The 20,603-nt window shown below is 49.8% G+C and overlaps 7 protein-coding genes across 7 annotated transcripts; 4 read left to right on the top strand and 3 right to left on the bottom strand.

Moving 5' to 3' along the window:
• Nucleotides 1–194: 194 nt before the first annotated feature.
• Nucleotides 195–1,769, bottom strand: N7532_002962 (feruloyl esterase b; the record flags this gene model as incomplete). Its single annotated transcript, XM_056615456.1, has 1 exon — nt 195–1,769. The coding sequence occupies one exon, from the start codon at nt 1,767–1,769 to the stop codon at nt 195–197; it is 1,575 nt and encodes a 524-aa protein (XP_056478428.1).
• Nucleotides 1,770–2,429: 660 nt separating this feature from the next.
• N7532_002961 (uncharacterized protein) lies at nt 2,430–5,583 on the top strand (the record flags this gene model as incomplete). Its single annotated transcript, XM_056615455.1, has 3 exons — nt 2,430–2,876; nt 2,941–3,397; nt 3,467–5,583. The coding sequence occupies 3 exons, from the start codon at nt 2,430–2,432 to the stop codon at nt 5,581–5,583; spliced, it is 3,021 nt and encodes a 1,006-aa protein (XP_056478427.1).
• A 2,859-nt stretch (nt 5,584–8,442) lies between these two features.
• Nucleotides 8,443–9,030, top strand: N7532_002960 (ribonuclease H family protein; the record flags this gene model as incomplete). Its single annotated transcript, XM_056615454.1, has 1 exon — nt 8,443–9,030. One exon carries the CDS (start codon nt 8,443–8,445, stop codon nt 9,028–9,030), a length of 588 nt encoding a protein of 195 aa, XP_056478426.1.
• A 617-nt stretch (nt 9,031–9,647) lies between these two features.
• Nucleotides 9,648–10,772, bottom strand: N7532_002959 (SGNH/GDSL hydrolase family protein; the record flags this gene model as incomplete). Its single annotated transcript, XM_056615453.1, has 2 exons — nt 9,648–10,637; nt 10,701–10,772. The coding sequence occupies 2 exons, from the start codon at nt 10,770–10,772 to the stop codon at nt 9,648–9,650; spliced, it is 1,062 nt and encodes a 353-aa protein (XP_056478425.1).
• A 1,113-nt stretch (nt 10,773–11,885) lies between these two features.
• On the top strand, nt 11,886–12,486 carry N7532_002958 (uncharacterized protein; the record flags this gene model as incomplete). The annotated part of the gene is made up of 2 exons (XM_056615452.1): nt 11,886–12,174; nt 12,224–12,486. The coding sequence occupies 2 exons, from the start codon at nt 11,886–11,888 to the stop codon at nt 12,484–12,486; spliced, it is 552 nt and encodes a 183-aa protein (XP_056478424.1).
• Nucleotides 12,487–14,935: 2,449 nt separating this feature from the next.
• Nucleotides 14,936–16,338, bottom strand: N7532_002957 (glucosamine-6-phosphate isomerase; the record flags this gene model as incomplete). The annotated part of the gene is made up of 5 exons (XM_056615451.1): nt 14,936–15,214; nt 15,305–15,478; nt 15,594–15,965; nt 16,044–16,192; nt 16,275–16,338. The coding sequence occupies 5 exons, from the start codon at nt 16,336–16,338 to the stop codon at nt 14,936–14,938; spliced, it is 1,038 nt and encodes a 345-aa protein (XP_056478423.1).
• A 525-nt stretch (nt 16,339–16,863) lies between these two features.
• On the top strand, nt 16,864–18,681 carry N7532_002956 (uncharacterized protein; the record flags this gene model as incomplete). The annotated part of the gene is made up of 4 exons (XM_056615450.1): nt 16,864–17,201; nt 17,268–17,634; nt 17,723–17,962; nt 18,028–18,681. Coding segments are annotated over 4 exons (1,599 nt in total), but the record flags the coding sequence as incomplete, so codon positions are not given.
• Nucleotides 18,682–20,603: the final 1,922 nt, after the last annotated feature.

The following is a 20,603-nucleotide window of genomic DNA, read 5'->3' as shown; positions in this document are numbered from 1 at the left end:
TCTTCAGTTCAAGCAAACTTTTCACGATCCTTTGCATTGACTATATGGAGATTTCTTGCACATCGGCGTTGACGCTGTAGGCGGAAAAATAGGCGGTAAGGATCAGAGGGTTTCAAACTTATGGAACGCCACTGTATTGGCATGTTGAAACATCGCGTCACATCAAACCTGCATGCAATGCCACTGCAATTATCTTAAATACACTTCCAATTCTCAGGGAGATCTGGATCACCTTCGCCTCTGTAGACGTTTCGGAAAGGATATCGACAGTGATTGCGCTGGAAGGCGATCTGTCCCGACGCCTTTGTACCGTTGACGTAAGCCGTGCCGAGGATTGTATCGGGCGCAGTTCCATTTTCGACCCAGCGAACCATCGCTGCCAAGACGTTTTTCTCCGGCGTGAAGTCGACAACAGTGCGTCCCATATTTCCGATGAAACTTGCCCCTGTACCACCAACACAGTGGTTCATGCCGGAGATGATGAACAATCTGTAGAAACTATCCAAAGTTCCTGACTGTAATCCCATGGTTCGTGAGACGTGGTCATAATACCGAGTCGAGCTCTCGGGACTAATGAGTATATCTTCTTCTCCATGATAGGAAAGAATTTTGGTGCCACTGTTCATAGCACCCGACAGGTCACCTTTCCAGGTACTAATTTGAAAAGGATCCAACAGAGTCGCCTTTGCAAAATCCTCGAAACTGATGGTAGTTGGGTTCCAGCTCGGGTCCTCATGTACAACGTACTGGAACCACTGGGTACTTATCGCGAATGGTAGACCGGTAACATAAGGAGTCATCATCCCCATCCCAGGCTGCACTCTGGGGAAGATCAAGGTATTGTTCGGTCCGTAGAGGGGCGAGAAGAAGTCCCTGACCTTCTTTGCTTGTGCTCCCGTGAGGCAGCTATGGGTCTGGCTGCTCGCGCAAATAAGGGCCTCCGGGCGGTATTGACATAGATTTGTATTCTCTATAATGCAATCGATGACGCCATCCAAAGCATCGCATTGATGCAGCACGGCTTGTCCAATCACCTGCCACGTCTCTAGAGGGATGAAATCCGGTGAGCCAGGGACGCCAGTTATGTTGATGAAACGTGCTGCCCAGGAGACTAGATTGTTCCAGTTTAAAGCCGGTGAGCCAGCAACGATTCCATCGAAATCATTCGGAAAATCTTGTGCCTCTTTGAAGCCCTGGCGCCCACCTGTAGAGCAGCCAAGGTAATACGACTTGGTATGTGCCTTGTCGTAAAACGCCTTGGTCACTTGCTTGCCTACGACGACACCCGTGTGAAGACTTCGGTATGCGAAATCCTCGAGTGCGCCGGGGTTTTTGTAGAGAAGGGCTCCGGAGGTGCCGTTGTGTCCGTTGTTCGCGCCGACGGACGCAAATCCATAGTGTGCGGTGTACGCCATTGCAGCATAATCGATGCAACCGCCCAGTCCGCCATTGCCCGTACTCAAAAAACGACCGGTCCAGTTGAATGGCAACCACGCCTCCATAGAAATGTTGCTGGTCACACTGGTCCCCACCAACAGGGCGACACGGCAGATGTCAACCTCAATGACTTGGCTGGCCAGCGCGCATGATGGATCATTTTCAGATAGAGACAGGTTGGTTCCCGACGGTACATATTCTGTGAACCACACCGTTGCATTGGCGACATGCAGTTTTTCTTTCAAGGAATTGCAGTGGGCTTGTTGCTGACTGCAGTATACTTGAGGAACCAAGGCCACGCCAAGCATGCCCACAAGCTTGGAAAAGTTCATTGTGGTTGAATGAGTAATCGCGATGGCAATGGCAGAACAGGTTGAAATGAATGACTGAAGGGATATGTGCAAGATGTGGTGGAGAATCAATGACCTAAATTTTCAAGGGTCTCACGATCCTAAGCACGACTGATTTCAAATATACGATAGCCAGCAGGCGCTACTTAAGCCACTGTAGACAGGACTCTTGACACTAACAGAATCGCCTCAATGTCTACTAACTAATATAAATAAACCACGAGACATTGATAAAGAGGCGGAAACAGAAATCCATAATTATTGAAGACTGTATAGGATCTCGGGACAAGTCGAAACGACCATGTAGCGTAATAAACTTTGTTTATCTCCTGTCACCGTGACACGTCCCCACTTCCTACCCAATTCGTTCCAATTGTGCACGTACAAACGGCGAAACGATAGAATGCCCCACAGGAAATCCTTGGGATCATGCGGGGATCATGCACAATTGAGAAAGTTATCTATTATCTACTCGGTATGAGACAACCCGAATTAAAACTTAATTAAAGCTCTCTTATCATCCTGAACAGCTCGATGCAGTGCGGGGGTTTCCGGCGGATCTACTGATATAAAGATTGGAGAGGAGCTGCGACATCCAAAGGGAGGCCAAGCAGGTTTCAGGCATTTCCCTCATTTCTCAAGATGTGGACACCCGCACTCAGTCTTTTGAGCCTGCTGCTGCTTTGGCAGCCGGCACGAGCAGACACCAATGACCAGACCACTGCAAAGGTAGATCGAGGTACCTTCGATAACCCCGCTGCCCGGCTTCGTCCGCGTTTTCGATACTGGTTGCCAGACGCTGGCGTTGACGTCCAGACAGTGCAGGATAATATTAAGTCTGCTGGTGCGATTGGAGCCGGAGGAGTGGAGTTTCTGCCGTTCTACAACTACGGCGGGGATTTGATCCCGAAACCAACGGGTGCAAACTGGGCAAGGGATGGCTTTGGAACTCCCTCCTTCCACAAAATGTTCCTGGCCGCGCTGGAGGCACATAAGGAGGCTGGCATGGTGATGGATTTTCCCCTTGGGCCGAATCAAGGCCAAGGCGTACCGGCCGACCCGAGCGATGAAGGGCTGCAGTGGGATTTGGTATTATACGCGCTATCGTCGGTCTTTGCTTGAGGTATATCCTGACTCGGGTGGCTTTTTCTAGGAACCTTTCTCTGTGCCTGTCGAGAACGGTACGTTCGAAGGACAGATTCCCGGATGGGGTACTGGTGATCTGGTTGCTCTAGTCTCTGCCGAAGTGCTATCTACCCAGAATGTCAGCCTGGGAGGTGGATCTATCTCAGGAAAGAGTCAAAGTTCATACCTCTCTTTTGTGCTCAAAAATGGCACTTTGGTAGACTGGGCGCAAAATGTGTCCTCGATGGGACATGCCTCTCTCAAACTTCCCGCTGGATCCTCGCATCGCCTGTTTGCATTCTACCAGTTCCTCACTCACGCGAAAAACGTGGTGCTTAGTGGTAACGGCGGGACCATCTGGGACAATGGCTCGTATATCGTGGATCATTTTAGTCCACGGGGTGCACAGGTAGTAGCGAAGTTCTGGGAGAAGTATATTTTACCAGATGGGGTAAAAGATCTCTTGATGCAGGTTGGTAACTACGGTAAGACGGCCTCTCGCTTTAAGGTAGCTTTTTTTAATACTGTGATATGTGCTGATCCATATCTACCAGGTTGGGAGGATAGCATTGAGCTACGTTCAAATGTATCCTGGACCCCATTACTTCCAAAAGTTTTCCAATCCAAATATGGCTATAACATGAAGCCATTCCTGCCCTTGGTTACGTTTAGAGACAACAATATCAATATCCAAACCCCCACCCCTGGCAAGTTCCACTGCATCCTTGACACTCCCGACCAGGGCCTTGGCTATTTCAACGACTTTCGTGGTGCGCTCGTGACAACCTACCGTGGCTACCTGGAAGAGTTGACGAGCTGGGTCAACAAAGAGCTCAACCTACAAATGTCAGCTCAGGTGTCATACAACTTGCCAATGGATATGGAAGCCAACATTCCTTTTGTGAATGTCCCAGAGTGTGAATCCCTTCAGTTCAATAGCAATATTGATAGCTATAGGCAGTTCACCGGCCCCGCTAACTTGGCCGGGAAGCGTGTTATCTCTAACGAGATGGGGGCCGTTAGGTTGAAAGCATACAATCTACCACACAGCAAGCTGTTGAGCTTTATCAATAAAGCTGTGGTAGGTGGTGTTAATCAGGTTGTCATTCATGGACAGTCATATACTGGTGATTACTATGGCACTACCTGGCCGGGCTATACCGCGTTCGCTTACTTGTACTCGGAACTCTACTCTGACAAACAGCCCTCCTGGAGCCACGGCTTTGGAGACGTCTTGAACTACACGGCTCGCGTCCAGTATCTACAGCAATCGGGCGTACCGCGCACCGACGTTGTTATTTACAATAAGGTGTCTGGCACCGATCCAAGTTTCCCGACGCTTTACTTGTCAAACGACTTGATCGATGCTGGCTATACCTACTCATACCTCTCTCCGGATAACTTTGCTCTGCCCCAGGCCAGGGTGCAGAACAAGAACCTTGGGCCAGATGGTCCTGCGTACAGGGCTATGGTTATCACTAGCAACAGCAACCTCACCCTAGACAGTGTGAATTATATTCAAAAATATGCCCGTGCAGGACTGCCGGTGATCCTTAGTGGAGGTGAACCTGGCGTCTATGCAACCTATGACGGCAGAGATACAGCGGCGATCAAACAGGCTATTCAAGCATTGAAGCAGTCCCCTAATGTCTACAGCATCTCGGTTGGAGAGGCTGGCGCTAAACTTCAGGACCTCGGTATCCAGCCACGAGTTGCTTTGCAGACTAACGGAACGTGGTATTCTACCTGGAGGGAGGATGCAATTAACGGCATGGACCATGCTTTCGTCTTCTGCGATAGCAATGCCTCGACTGGTACCGTTTCCATTGCAAACAGCAAACCCCCTTTCTTCTTGGATCCTTGGACAGGCCAGATAAAGCCAGTACTCGAATATACTCGCCAGGGTAACCAAGTTATCATTCCGCTCAGCTTGGCCGCTAACCAGGCAGTCGTGATCGGCTTCATCAAGGGCGCCTCTAGCCCCGCGCAACACGTTACGCAGCTCCCCTCGTCCGTGGTCGGATACGACTATTCCAAGGAATTCGGCTTTGTGCTGCACGTATCAGGAAGCAAGGACAAGCAACTTCTGACCGTATCTAACGGCAAAACTGTCAGCATCGCTGGTACGGACCAACACGGGGCTTTTAACCTGTCCAATTGGACACTTACGGCCGAACACTGGGAGGCACCCTCCAATATCAGTGATGCTGCCACGGTCGCCATCAAGCACAACACAACCCATCAACTGTCTTCTTTAGTCTCTTGGGCTGAGATCGAGGCCCTGGGGAACGTGTCCGGCCTGGGATACTACTCGACAAGTATCAGCTGGCCCCCGGCTAATGTCTCTGCAGACGGAGCCTATCTCACACTTCCTGCCATCTATCACGCTGCACGGGTTTATGTCAACGGGCAGAATGTCCCTCCAATTGATTTTGCTGCCCCGCGGGTGGACCTGGGTCCGTATCTGAAGACGGGCTTTAACCAGGTCATGATCGTAGTTCCAACTACCATGTGGAATTACATTGCCAGCATCGCGAGTGGGATTGAATGCGTGGATATCCCGGCTATGGCTTTTATGTCGGCATTTGGATTGCCTGCTCCCCCCATTACCGATAACGGCTTGCTTGGCACTGTGACACTGGTGCCCTATGTCAAAATGCGATTGGACTAGATGGCTGGCGGCAGACGGGTTTTGTAATTCATAGGAAGGGCAGGGGGAGTCTATTTACGCCACGCAATGAATGCATATTCCTAAATATATTCTGGTGTGGTGGAAAAGTGGAGACGCACATTTTATTGACAAGAGATTTGTCACAGGGAAAACCAGATTGCCTGCGTATTTATTGGTGACCTCTCGCAGTCAAGATGGGAACAGGAACGTGTGTAGTTTGGCCGTAACGGGTCACCTGTCGCTGCGGTCTTATGCGTAAACGCATTAGACTGTAGCGTCAGAGAAGGCCCGTCCGCGCTCCCTTGTAGGGAGGCAATGTGTCTGTATATTGCAATGCTGATTTCTATATACAGAAGGGAGGTGGGAGGGACCAAATCGAGTCTTGACTGCGTGAGAGATGACGAGCTACCACCAGAGGCGAGCAACTGACTCTTGCGAGGCAGTTGTAGGAGGAAGAAGCCCTCCGTAATGTCGGTGTAGATGTCACATGAGACAGCGTGGGCAACCCCAATAAAACTCCTCCCTTTGTATGTATCCACGCCCACGAAATTCGCGAAATCGCACGTGACCCCTAGGATTTATTAACGGAACGAGGGCGAAGTGGATCATACGGGTGCACCAATGGAAATCACAATAGGTCTCCCTTGCTATCAGGCCCCTAACTGGCAATTTGGACGGGCTCAAAATACATGACTAATCTTGACGGGAGATAGTATCTCCTGTCTCCGGGGATCCACCTATCTGCTGTGTTCCGACAGCATAACAGAAAATATCAGGTGATGAGGCCTAAGGCCGAGGCAGCATGAAATGTAAGAGAAACGTGCCTCCACACGTCACAACGGTCGATCGGCAGGACAGATACACAAAAGGCGCTTTACGAGGCATTGAGAGGCCCTGAGAACACGATATATACCATATACCCCTACAATCGCTCGCTCCTCCCCGCCAGATGGAGGTCGACGACCCCCCGGCGGCCGGCCGTCGCCCGGGAACTCCTGTTGTGATATGTCGTATCGTAACGGAATCAATTCCTAACCTCACGGAATTACCAGCGTTGATTGGAAATCAATCTGGAGGTCGCATGTGTATATAAACCCTCAAGTTTTCTGTCCAGAAGGAATACAAGCAATCTTCCTCTGAATTACAACAACTCCGCATCTCCTCGAGTCCTCCGAGCTCCCTTCGGATCCTGCCACCCCTACTCCCCTCCCTCGAAGTTCACTGAAACGAAGGGCAGTCTCCTCTCCAAGCAAGTCGCCTGCTATAGCGCCGGCAGCTATCCCGGCCACGATGCGCGTCCTATCCGTCCGCCAGCAGGTCAGCGCAGCCGCGGACGACCAACTCCTCCTCCTTAGTGACTGGAAGTCACACTCATGGGCCAAAAGTCTGTTGACACGGGTGATTTCCTAATTTAGCTAGCCCCTACCTACCGTACTAAATTTGTTCCTACGCTTCCAAATCGCATCTAATTCAACTAAAATCAAGATATATCATAGATTAATGGCTAATCTATCTATTGAAGAGGGGAACGCTCGATGGCTGCACGCGCTGAGACGTGCGGGTCGATTCAGCAGAAAAGCCACCACAAAACACACGCGTAGCAATCAGGAAACAGCGAGAAGCCCAAATGTAGGAGTCAGGTCGGGGAGGTGTAAGAAGGTGTATTCTAGAACTAGCTATCCGGCCGCTGTATACTGCCGGCTATGTCACATAGTCTGGATGGCACCCATGTAGTAGGGGGAGGGTGTCTCCCCACTACACTATATATATTAATATTTAGTATACCAGCCCCTAGCTGCTAGCACTGCTTTGATCCTACGTGGTAGACTAAGGATCAACCGGTCAATCGTATCCTGATCTAGATGGTTCCACGAATCGATTAAAGCAGCTTTAAAATCAATCCAGTCAACGTTACGCCGGCGCCCGTTAGCCAAATTTGGATGTCGCCTAAATAATTCGCGTTTTAATAGGCTCCAAACTGGTTCAATCGGGTTAAGATCAGGCGAATGTGGAGGCCATTCCGTCACCCATATCCCATGCGTTTCAAACCAGTCTTCAGTAGCTGCCGATAGACCTCGCCACGACCCGCGGGTGACCCTGACGACCCGGACCGCGACCCGGACTGTTGAAATATCACGGTTACTGGGATAATCATGGGGGCTGGGATCACGTGCATGCCTATATATCTGTTCACCAGTCTACCTGTATCTAACACAATCAACTCCCCTAAACAACATGAACATTGAAGCATCACTTATAAATCAACACTCGGACCCGGAACCGTTCAGGTCCGGGTCGCGAGTCGGTAGGGGGGACCCAATATCAGGGTCGTGGCGAGGTCTAGCTGCCGACCGGTGAATTGGTGCGTTATCTTGCTGATATATAAAACTAGGCTCGTAGAACGGTAGAAGACCCTGCTCGAGTGCTTCGATATACGAGATCGTTGAATAACCGCCGCGAGGAGCATCAGAAACCCGTTCCATAACCACTAGGTCCGATCGACCACCAATCCAGATTGTAGCGTATACCATAAGCGATATATCGCGCCCGTGCGTAGTAAGATTCACAAGATCTGGTCTTAAGGCCTCATCTTGGTACCGGAAGACAAATTGAACCGGTGAATTCGATCCACGTTGCACCGTACATTCATCAGAAAATATTATATCCTCCCAGTGATCGAATTGTATCCACTGACGGCAAAATCTTCGGCGGGCTTTTGCATCATCGGCTGTTAAGTGGATTCACTTCTTTGACTTCCACTTATGAAGATTGAATCGCCGTAAAATGCGCTGAACTGTACGTTTCGATATCGATTCATCAAGATCGGCGATTATCGCTTTATAGCTCCAGGCTACGGACATGAATAAGGCCGTATACGCACCAGCACCGCTACGGATAACGGTCTACTCGGACGGCTCACGCACTAGCCAAGGGGCTGGGTACTGGTTCGTGGTCTACTACGGCTCTATCCCTATCACCCAAGGGTATAGATCAGCTGGCTCCCGGACGGAAGTTTACGACGCCGAGATCATGGGCGCAGCAGAGGGCCTCCGGGCGGCTATTAACCTATCCTGCGCAAGCTACTCCACCGGCCTCGTTATCCTCCTTGATAACCTCGCTGCCGCTAGCTTACTCGCGGACGGGAGGCCTATGCCACACAGACGAGAACTCACCGACTTATTCCAAAACCTCACTACCCAGTGGGAATACACTCCGTATATCCTCAGCACACCACGCACGCCCGTTGAGGTACGCTGGGTCCCAGGCCACTCCGGGATAGTAGGGAACGAGACTGCCGACGAGCTAGCAAAGAAGGGCGCAGCGTTAGACGGCTCCTATATCCCCCCCCCTCCCCATCCTACCTCAGACGTGAAGCGAAGCAACAGACGCGCGCAGCAACACGCGCAGCGTACACCAGAGACGCACCCCAGTCACACCAGGACCTAAACATTCAACCTCACACCAAGAGTAGCCGCGCTCGGGAACACGGGCTTCCCCGCTGGATGCTCGGCCGGCTGATAGCCGCACGGACTGGCCATGGCGACTTCAAAGAATACCATAAGAGGTTCCATCACAGGGACTTCCTTGCGACCTGCTCCTGCGGTAAGCCAAAATCCCCCATACACTTCTTCTTCTGCCCGCCTGCGAGGAAAAGCTGGAAAGATCGATGGAAGGGCCCGAAGGCCAGCCCGTCTACAATGATAGGCTGGATACTGAGTACAGCTGCTGGGGCCGAAGAATTCGGCCGCATCGTGCAAACAGGACGAACAGAGATGGAGCTTCCTATCTAAGTATGCCGTATGGACAAGAAGGAATAAATAAGGAACAGGAAGTTAGTAGTTATCAGGAGATAATAAATAGGAGCAAAGGCAGTGTACCATAGCAGAATAACCTTGTAGCCCTGGCAGCTGTAAGTTCCAGTGAGATCCAACCGAGCTCTAACCAATAAGTTTATACAAGGCCTATAGAAACCAGTGAACTATGGGTGGCGGTATTGCGATGAGGCCCAAGATAGAGACTTTGAGGATTCCACCATCTAGAAAATATCCAATCCGTGCATGATCCTACCAGCCCATCTCATCCCTCATAGCCTCTTCAAGCAGCGCAGCTCCCTTCGCCTGTGTAGCCGCATTGGGATGATAGCTGCAGCCCGTATCTGAACCTTGCGCCGGCCAGTCCACAATGCGGGTTGGTACATTTGTGAGTTGATCAGCTGCGTCTTGGTACACTCTCAATTGGGTGGTTTTCTGCGCGTCGGCGGCCGTCGGGTAGTCATCGCTTAAGAGCGGCGAGGAGACTAGGAAGAATTTTGCTGATGGATAATGCCAGTGGATCTTCTCCATCAATTCAACGAGGGCAGCCGTTAGGTCTGCTGGGGCGACGGTTTCGCGGACACCCACGTAACCGAAGTCATTCGTACCGAGATTGATCACGACGGCATCCGGGACCCACGACTGTGGAAAGGTGAAGCTGCCGTCCGTATCATTCGCGCCGTACCGCGTGTAGATTACAGGCATCGTTGGCGATTGGTCCGGAGGTGTTGATCTATAGTAGTTTCGAACCAGTCCCTTGCCACTCCATGCGACGACGCTGTAATCGGCATCGACCGCATTGGCCGCCAAAGCGCCGTACGTTTTCGGATTGTCTTCCAGAATAGCTGAGTTGTTGCAAGGCATGATGCCGTCTAGACCATAGCCGACCGAGATCGAATCGCCGATGATCTCGATTTTCCGCTTCGGTGCCCTACTCGGGACTAAAGTGCCATCGGTCGTGACGTCGGTGATACGGAACGTGCCGAAATCTGACTCCGAGCGTTTGCGCAGCTCAACGGCGTGGGTTCCCCGCGAAATCGTGGGCGTTGAAATGGATGTGCCGTTGACATTTGGTATGATTATGGGCCCGTTATCGTTAATGAACAGGGCAACACTAGACGTGCCGTTCGCGCTGTTGATGTTTATGGAAGCGGTGGTTCCTGTGAAAGTAAAAGCTACACCGGTGCTCGCCCAGGTGAGCTCCTTCGTTTCCGGATTGACCCGTCCGACAAACCTATAGTCCTAGTTACGTGCGTCAGATCCTATGTACTATGTTTCAGGGGCATGGTAAGCAGTTGAACTTACAGACCCAGTGCGTCGGGACATCACCATACCCGTGGCCGCACACAGCAAAAAGAGAGATTGGGCGGCCTTCATCATAGACAGCCTACGGTCTTTCACCAAAAAGACACACACAGCAACACAGATATAGCGACACTTTAAGATTGAGCTTGTTATATTTAGAATATAGTCCCCTACAGTAGCGTGGTCGAGCATTTATGTTTGCACAACATTATATGCTCAACCAGACGTGCAGAGGGCGTTAGAGACCCGTGCGTTTGGCCCTGGCATAGTACTGGCGGCTGCTCATCGTCTATGCGTTAGGTTTCCGGTGACAGCATTCACACTTCCTTTGCCCATGTAGCGGAGGCTTATCATGTGGCGCATAGGTTTGTAAGGTACACGAATTCAAAGGCATCACGGTTACATTGATTATAGCTTAAAAAGTACGGAGTACTCCGTAGATTATGTTACACTTACATCCTAATTTTAAAGAGTGGGGCGTGGCACGGTAGTAAAAAATATATCTGTGCCCTCCGCTATGCTGCGACCCACCCATGAGAGAAGCGAATGGGTGCGCCACACATTCTTGACCACCACATTTTCTTGACCAATTTTCGAATACACCATGCAATTAATCAACTAAATCAACCAATAATAGAAATAAAAGAGCTCTCCTTTCTCCCTCGCTTCCTTCTCATTGTAAATTGCCCTTTGGAGACTCTCCTTAGTCCGCTGTGTAGGTTTAATACCATACACCTTCTCTATCTCCTTGTCAAGCTTCCCCTTATTAGTAGCCTTCTCCTTCTCCTTATCCTCTCGAATGTTGGAATAGCTGATTGTATGGTGTATTCGAAAATTGGTCAAGAATGTGTAGCGCACCCATGAGAGAAATCACCACTTCCTAGAGTAAAATCATAGGATAGACATAAAGGTCACGGGGAAAGAAGAAACTAACACTTAAAAGGTAGAAAAAAAAGCTAATAGAAATATTAGTATCGGTGCATCTTTCATATATAATTGACCTTCGAGTCATCACTTTAAGTCCTACTTCTGCCCGTTTTCTTACCCTGAGCTATGTCTTCTTCCTCGTGTATCCTCAGAGCACGGACCAGGATATTCAAGGGCCATATCCTTCTAGAGCAAAGAACTACAGTCTCTCAATAGCTATTAGTTCGGAACGCTGCAGAGGCATGTCCGAGGAGCAAGATGAAGGTCACCGTTCACCGTCGTCTTCTATCGCTAGTAACGTTCACATTCTTGATCGGGTCCGCGAGAGCCGTTTCGGCCCCGCAGGTGTGGCCACCTACGCAGCACCAGAGATCTCAGCCGGAGGGCTTCCAGGTGCCGACCACCGCCGGGCTCATCATCGGCGAGGGCACCGACCAGCCCGCACTTCGCGTGGCGCAAGACGTACTCAAGGACGCCGATGTACACGCGCGGGGCAGCGTCGGGCAGCCGGTCGTCCTCGCTGGCTGTGATGAAGCATCGGCGGCCCGTCTGAGAACTTCGCCTCGGCTGGCGCCCTCCACGATCTGGGACTGCAGGCTCTGACGGGCTGAATCCCGAGAAGTACGTATTAGGTATCGGCCGCGACGCGCACAGGCAAGCAGTCGTTGTGCTCTCCGGTCGCGATCAGGACGGCACATTCTACGCCGGGCAGTCGCTCCGGCAACTCGTCATGGAGCGCGCTGGCAGGTCCTGGCTGCCCGGCGCCATGGAGCCATTCCTCAACCGCACCGTGGAGGTCAGCGATAAGTGGCTGGGGCTCCGCGGGGTCGTCAGCGGCTCGTCGGACACTTTTATATAGGTCACCAAAATTAGGTTTTCTGCAAGCTTCTTTATTGCTAGGAAATTCTGCTACAGAGGGCGGTTCGACTTCCGGTTACTGGAAAGAGCATAATAGAACATTTCGGCCTCGGAAAGGCCAACTGGCTCTATAAAACATAGGTGCTTTTATCTGATCGTTTAACTTGCACTTAATGTGATGTTTCTTTTATGACTTTGCTGTGCTAAATAGTGCTAATTGTAGAAAAAGATGTGAATGGGTTGAGATTGATATTTATGTAATTATTTCTGCTTCATCCGCCGCTCGGTAGTTGAAAACATAAGTAACTATTGTAGTGGGGAGACCCCCTCCCCCTACTACATGGGTGCCATCCAGACTATGTGACATAGCCGGCAGTATACAGTGGCCGGATAGCTAGTTCTAGAATACACCTTCTTACACCTCCCCGACCTGACCCCTACATTTGGGCTTCTCGCTGTTTCCTGATTGCTACGCGTGTGTTTTGTGGTGGCTTTTCTGCTGAATCGACCCGCACGTCTCAGCGCGTGCAGCCATCGAGCGTTCCCCTCTTCACTATATAGCTATTTAATAATCTATATTAAGCTGTTTAATAGCCTAGAGGATCGACGAGCCTGGATTTTATGGTTACCATTTAAGAAAACGTTTAGCTTAAGTGATAAGCTGGTGAATATTATAAGGAGACTTATGATTTTCCGGCTCTTGTGGGGGCTTGGAGTGTGCTTGTTGCCGTTATTGTTTTTATGATTCTTGCCGACTTCGTCAACCCGAACTTGCAGCCGGGACAATGCCTGGGTCAGGTTGAACGGGGGCAAGGCCTGTGACCATGAGTCCGCTTCGGATGTTCGACGGCAAGAGTGCTTATCGGCGAGTAAAAGCTCACTGGAGCTGGCATCGCCAAGAGTTGCTTGAGGGCCTGGGGAGCCAAGTCAAATTGGGACTTTGCGCTGAGAACTTGGCGGATGATGCACTTATCCAAATCAGACTGTGATCTGGTGAGTTCTGAAGGCGTCACACCCTTCTACGCAAAGGATGCAGGGAGGAGAATCAGGAAAGGATCGAGAGACATCACCTTCTGAGCTCTGACATCTATCTAAGGATGAAGAAGGGGGAAACAAGAAACAAGGCCTTTTATAGGCCGCAGAAAAGAAGCATCCGGCAAACGCTGGTCCTGGCAACATCCGCGGAGACAACCGCCAAAGGGAAGGAATCTCCGTCAAGTTCTTATTGTGGTGGCTAGTTGCGAAGAGAGGATGCGTTCTGTGCCAGGTTCTTTATGTAACGAGCCTCCATCCTGGACCTGCTAGGAGCCGCGAAGCCCCCAAAAAAGACTGTAGACAGCATCGGTCGCCTACCGTCACGGGTACTGTGAACTTGCTAAGTTCCCGTGTCGGCGATTGGTCTTTCATCGCTGGAGGGCGCTCCAACAAAGACCGTGGCAATATCGACCATTCTCGAATGACAAGATGCACGTTGGGGCAAAGTGCTTTTGCAGCTTTGCGGATGTTCTGAATGCCGAAACCCAGGGCCTGCAGGTAATTCTTGAAGGTGATGTTGTCCGTCCATTTCTTGGACAGCGCTTGGATACTTGCCAGGTCGGGCGACGTACGTATTGATGGAATTTGGAGGTTCCTGAAGGACGATGGTTTGGCCCAGTCACTGCTCATGGAAGTATTCGAGGATCACACAGACAGTTTTGGGGCTATTCTCCACCCACGACCCCTCGTGTCGACTTGCCGTCTCATACCAGGTCTCCGTTAGACCTATTATAATATGGCGAGGGCCTTGGCCCCTGAAATGTCCCTGTTTCATAATGCTATAGAGAGCAAGTCACGACCGATAACCTCGGCAAGACGGTACGATGTTCGCAAGCTCTCGTAAGCGTAGCTACGGTGAAGGAAGTAGAACTGCCAGTCAGGGTGTTAAGCATAGAGAAGTACAGCGTTTGGAACATATAGTAAGCAGTGTGCCAGAGCATCGTGTATGCTGAGGACGTACGTAGAGTTTCTTCAACAAGCTTCAGAAATCCTTTTTAATGATGCCTGGTGGCTAATAATCAGTCTAATCATCCGAGCTATTTGAGACGACCCCTTCTTCCATATTGGAAATGTGGACATGAGAGTAAGTAGGCGGTTCGCACTTCACGATGTTACCTGTGTTGAGGCGGACGAGATTATGACGGACGTTTAGGGCACGTGAAAGAAACCAATGCACCCATCGAAGTCGTTCCAGTTACCTGCCCTGTCCGTCGAAGGAAAATTTTTAGAACTTTGACGTCGCACGAGATAATGTTGACGTAAGATTTTTCTTGGAAAGTGCCGTCTGAGGGAATACAGGCATAAGTTCACCATATATATACGGCTTGTTGCCACTCGTCAGAGTCCCTGTTTCCATCTCCGCCACTTTGTAGGTGGTCTGCAGGCAAATACCCTTGACTTGCACCACAATACACTCAGTGAACGATTCTTGACCCCATGCTTTCCAGTATTGGGTCCGGGGTTCTGCTCCTCTGCTGGGCTCTCACAGAGGTAAAGCCAAGCCTGGAAGCTCCCAGAAATGTCTCTTGTGAGACTGGTACCGACTCTTCTCTGATTGATGGCGTCACAGGTAGTACATCAACTTCTGATGTAGGAGCGAGAATGCCTAGATATGCTTCCTTCTCGTCTTCACGAGTTGATTTCGATTGATCTGGGGGATTTGCAACCATATCGGAGTCAATTGACTTAAAGTACTGATACAGTGAAGAGGGTTTCCGTCAGAATGAAACTCAACATACGCGAAGATTCCAAGTGAAAATAAGGCAAAGATCTCCAAAACTTACTTTCACAGTTTTGACTTTTAAATCCAGCGTAGCTTCTTCGTCGACAATGAGGGTAGCATGCTGATGGAGCTGCAGGCAAGACAGCGTCCACATATGATTGACGCCCTCTTCGACACATTTCATTAGGGCCAGGGATTTATGTGCGCCGGTCACAAGAATCAACACTTCTCGGGCCTATTCGAGCTGTCAGAGAAGCTATTCGTTTCGTTGATAGATAGGCGTCCTATTTGCTCCGATCTGCGGAGGTCGACAGATATAGAACCAATTTTTGGCTTTAGGGGAATCTTACATCCATGACTGTCTGGACTCCGACCGTTACGGCTAAGTAGGGTACCTTGCCCGCATCGCCATCGAAGAAACGAGCATTGGCATTAATGGTTTCCGTGGTGAGCGCCTTAACCCTCGTCCGAGACCGGAGACTTGAACCCGGCTCATTGAATGCCATATGGCCATCAGACCCCATGCCACCTAGAAATAGTTCTATTCCGCCGACTTGCATGATAGCTTCTTCGTAGGCTTTGCACTCAGCATCCAAATCCGGAGCGTTTCCGTTAGGAAGGTGAATATTCTCCGGTCTGATGTCAATATGGTTGAAGAAGTTGTCGAACATGAATTGATGGTAGCTTTGCTCGTGGTGAGGCGGCAGGCCAACGTACTCGTCCTGTTTATCTCATATTAACCGCCAGCTTTCCTTCTTGGCGTAGGATTTTCGCATAAATTTGACCCTGGTGGAGCATACCATGTTGAATGTGACGACATTTTGAAATGTCAAAACTCCTCGCTTGTGCATATGCACAAGGTTTCGGTACACGAGCAGCGGAGTGCTGCCGGTTGGAAGACCAAGGACGAATGGTCGAGCGGAGGTTGGGCTGAATTGGCGTATTCGATCTACCCGACACGGCTCATCAGCGTTTTACCCGTGAGATGTATTTGGTAAAGTATCGGTCAGCCAGGTTAGAGAAAAACGTACGAGCAATGTACTCTGACGCAACCCGACAGACCTGCTCATCATCTTCGCGGATGAGTAGCCGCATGGTGGACGAACTTTTACCAAAATCATAAACGAGATTGGTGTAGTTTACTAAGCTTGTGCATGCTCAGCTCTGTGGACGGAGATAGTACAAGAAATATCTTTGTCTATAAACTCCTTGAGTACGGAGGAATCGGATTAGATACCACTTTCCCGCCCGCATCACGAGGATAGCCGAGTCCCAAGGTCTCTGCTTCAAATTGGTGGCCTGCATCATTTGCGACGGCGACTTGTGGAGGAAGACCATGTGGGGCGCGTAACCGTGACACCATCCACTTTGAAGGATCCGATGACCGGCGGTTATGATAGGAGCTTGGACGAGAACGTACAAAGACCCACTTGTGTGACGGTAAGAAGTAAATAGCTGGCTCGGTCGGGTATCACGGAGGGCCGGTGGCGAATGGGGACGAAGTGTCCCCGATAAGCACATAAGTGGAGAGCCAAAATCTGGGGAACTTTACCTGTGCGGGGAGTCCAAGCACAATTGCATGTTCGAATGCACGTGTGTTTCTGTCTGTCCAAAGGATATATGTCTAGGTTTTTTCTCTGCTTCGTCGAGCATGGTTATTGCCCAACAACAACAACAACAACAACAACAACAACAACTCAATTGATCACGAAAGTCAACGATACACAACAACTGGATCACCCACCACTCAAAATGTCCGCGCTAGCTGAGCCCAAGGCAGCCGATTCCGTCACCAGCCTTCCGGCTGCCGATATCGAATCTCGGATGAGGCCAAAGGGATGGCTCTACCGCACTTGGAAGATTGGGCCATGGACCACTACCTACTACGCATCCCCTCTAACGCAAGTCATTCTCGTCTCCTTCATCTGTTTCTGCTGTCCTGGCATGTACAATGCATTGTAAGTCGCCCCCAGAATTGAAACCTCGAAGCTAAGCTCGTCTGATCTTTGGTTGTTTTATTTCAGGTCTGGGCTAGGAGGAGGTGGCCAGCTTGACCCTACTGCTGCTAATAATGCCACCGTGGCTACGTACGCTACCTTTGCTGCCGTTGCATTTTTCGCTGGTTCTATCCACAATAAGCTTGGCGTGCGGACCTTGCTAGTAGTGGGAGGATTTGGGTATGCAGTCATGGTGTCCTCTTACATCTGCTACAATCACACCAGTAACCAAGGCTTCGTCGTCTTTGGAGGTGCCTTGGCCGGCTTTTGCGCGGCCCTCTTGTGGACGGCCCAGGGTACTGTCGTCATGGGCTATCCGTCCGAGTCTTCTAGGGGCAGGTATATTAGCTTGAACTGGGCTATTTTCAACATGGGCGCTGTCCTAGGAGCTTTGGTAAGATATCATTCGAACTCACGAACCTATTGTGCTGGGAAGAGTGTGCGACTGATTGTGGCTGGTGTGACTTTTTTTCCCTGGGCAGATTCCTCTCGGTATGACGATCAACGGCGCTGGAACTAGTGTCGGAGACGGCACTTATATTGCATTCACGGTATTGATGCTCATCGGTTCGGGTTTAGGCTTCAGCCTTGTCAAAACCTCCCGTGTTATTCGAGAGGATGGGTCCCGCGTGGAGCTACCTGCGCAGCCATCATGGAAGAGCGAGCTGATTGGACTCTGGAAAACTCTGCAAGCCGACACTTTCATCGTTTTACTTTTTCCGGTTAGTCACTATGTCTGTCTCGCGATACGCGACACGATGCTTGTTCTGACGTTAGGTGTGTTTAGATGTTCCTCTCCTCCAATTGGTTCTATACCTATCAGTTTAACAACTACAACTTGGCGAGATTCGACATCCGTACGAGGTCGCTAAATAATGTTATTTATTGGGTGATGCAAATCGTTGGATCATTCGTGTTCGGATCCGCTCTCGACTGGAATCGCTTCTCTAGGCAGACCCGGGCTCGCTGTTCCTGGGTTGCCCTCTTCCTCCTGACGATGGCGATTTGGGGCGGTGGCTTGAAGCACCAGATCGGCTTCACGCGTGCTGATGTCAAGCCTGTCGCAGACGAACGAATCAACTGGACGGACGCGGAGTTTGCCCCTCTGTTTGTGCTCTACATCTTCTGGGGTTTCTTCGATGCCGCCTGGCAAACGTGCATTTACTGGTATATGGGCGCATTGTCGAACAGCCCTCGCAAATTGTCTCTCTACGCTGGCTTCTACAAGTCCATTCAAAGCACTGGAAGTGCTATTGTCTGGCGTCTCGATAGTCTGCTCGTATCATACGCCGTCATGTTCGGTCTCGCCTGGGGTTTGCCCGTTCTTGGTCTTATATGTTCGGTGCCCGTGGTTTGGTTCAAGATCAAGAATCAGACAGTGTCAGAGGGGATTATGGTCGAAGACCGGGCTGAAGATGTGTCAGGCGGCAGGGATAAGTCGGTGCACAAGTAGTTCGACTGCTACGCACCTATTTGAGTTTATAGTAAATTGCTGTAACTGTTGTGACATGTCGTATCGTAACGGAATCAATTCCTAACCTCACGGAATTACCAGCTTTGATTGGAAATCAATCTGGAGGTCGCATGTGTATATAAACCCTCAAGTTTTCTGTCCAGAAGAAATACAAGCAATCTTCCTTTGAATTACAACAGTAACGTTACGGCTTGGTTCACCGAAAAGCGATAGAGGTCTTACAGTGCAGTCAGTGATGTGCCTAGATGTTTGTCTCCAAAGCGATTGTTCACAAATATTTTGCCCCTGGTGTAGCGGAAATAGCACAACCATTATACTCCGTACATTGTTACGATCCTCGAGGCGCGGCCAGGGTAGTTGAGGGGCAACCGAGAACCAATCGACCCCCGGTCACTCCGCATTAGCGTCGTCACGTGCAGCTCCTGATATGTCAACTTCCGTATAGTATCCGACCAATTGGAGATATCCCTGACTCTGTATTTCCATTACCCCTATTCACGCTTTTTATGGTCCAATCAGGAAGCAGATCAGGCCGACAGTAACAGGTGGGTCGGGCCACACCTGACCGGAAGATCTATTTTCCAGGTGTAGAGCATAGATTAGTAATCTATTATGATTGGCCAGGTCAAATACCAACTTCTTGGCAATACCAACCCTTTCAATCTCCACACCCCTCCTCCTCTCCACCAATCGTGAGCCCTCCCAACTCCCCGCCTATTTTCATCAAGAACAAATTATTAATCTATTATTGTCGAATCCTAACTAGTTACACCGTACAGGTCCCTGAGTCAAGATGGTGCGTTTCCTGGAGTCCCACGCCCCATACAAGCAATACGTGGCGGATGCGAAGGCCGGTATGCTAGAACTACCCGCGTATGAGAAGGTGAGTGGAAACATCTCTGAGTGGGGTTTCTGATTGTCCTGGGCATTGAAATATATATTGAATGCGCCATCTGTGCTTCTAAAAAATCCTAATAGTGACCTTGAATATATGACTAATATGCATTTCTAGGATGATGATGGTAGCGTTATTGTCCTTCCTGGAGAGCTTTTCTGTCGATTCGAGGATTGCGATCACCAGGTATGCTATTATGATCTTAAAATATTCTGAATCTATTACTAATGTATTATCAGAAGCAGTATTCTCACACTGGCAACCTCAAGACGCACCTCACCGGTCATCAAGGCGTGACGGTCTCTGGTAAGTACGCTAGTAAGGGCCGCCACGCTATCAAGGAGATGGACGAGGTCAAGGGTATTAACACATTCCTAATTTATTCGTTATACTACTAATATATGATTTTAGCTTGGTACACTGCTCTTGTTGCCCGTATCTCTACGAAGCCGCGACTTCCCTTCACGAAGGGTAAAGGCAAGAATCGGAAGGTAAGTTATCTCTGATTTATTGAGAACAGATTGCTAATATATTATAGATTTCGGTTAAAGCCGTGAGGGATTTCCTCGCCACTAAGCATATACACGATGACTGCAACGCCTGTATCACTGCTAATATCAGTAAGCGATTCTTAATATATCCTTAATGCATTGCTAATATATCATAATAGAATGCGGTACTGCCCCATTCACCTGCGAGTATCTTTCTCGCTTTTGGGATGTGGACGCAGACTTTGAGCGTCTCGAGGAGGAAGCATAAATTTACAATTATTCTTAATTCCTTGACCAAAATTGTTAGAGTTAATAGAAGTGGGCATATTTTAACCTACCTACGCTTTACCTGTCTATCTATCTCATCTAATTCTTGCTGCCGTTTACGATTAGCAAGCTGCTTTTCGAGCAATTGTGCCTTTAAGTCCTCCTCTCGGAGCTGATGTTCAAGCTTTTGGATAGCAAGACTATCATGCTCTTGTCGTAAATTGTCAGAGGCAACC

Source organism: Penicillium argentinense (assembly GCF_028826775.1).
Source record: "Penicillium argentinense strain IBT 30761 chromosome Unknown utg000003l_segment0_segment0, whole genome shotgun sequence".
Lineage (NCBI taxonomy): Eukaryota > Fungi > Ascomycota > Eurotiomycetes > Eurotiales > Aspergillaceae > Penicillium > Penicillium argentinense.
This window is presented reverse-complemented; position numbering and strand designations above follow the sequence as displayed.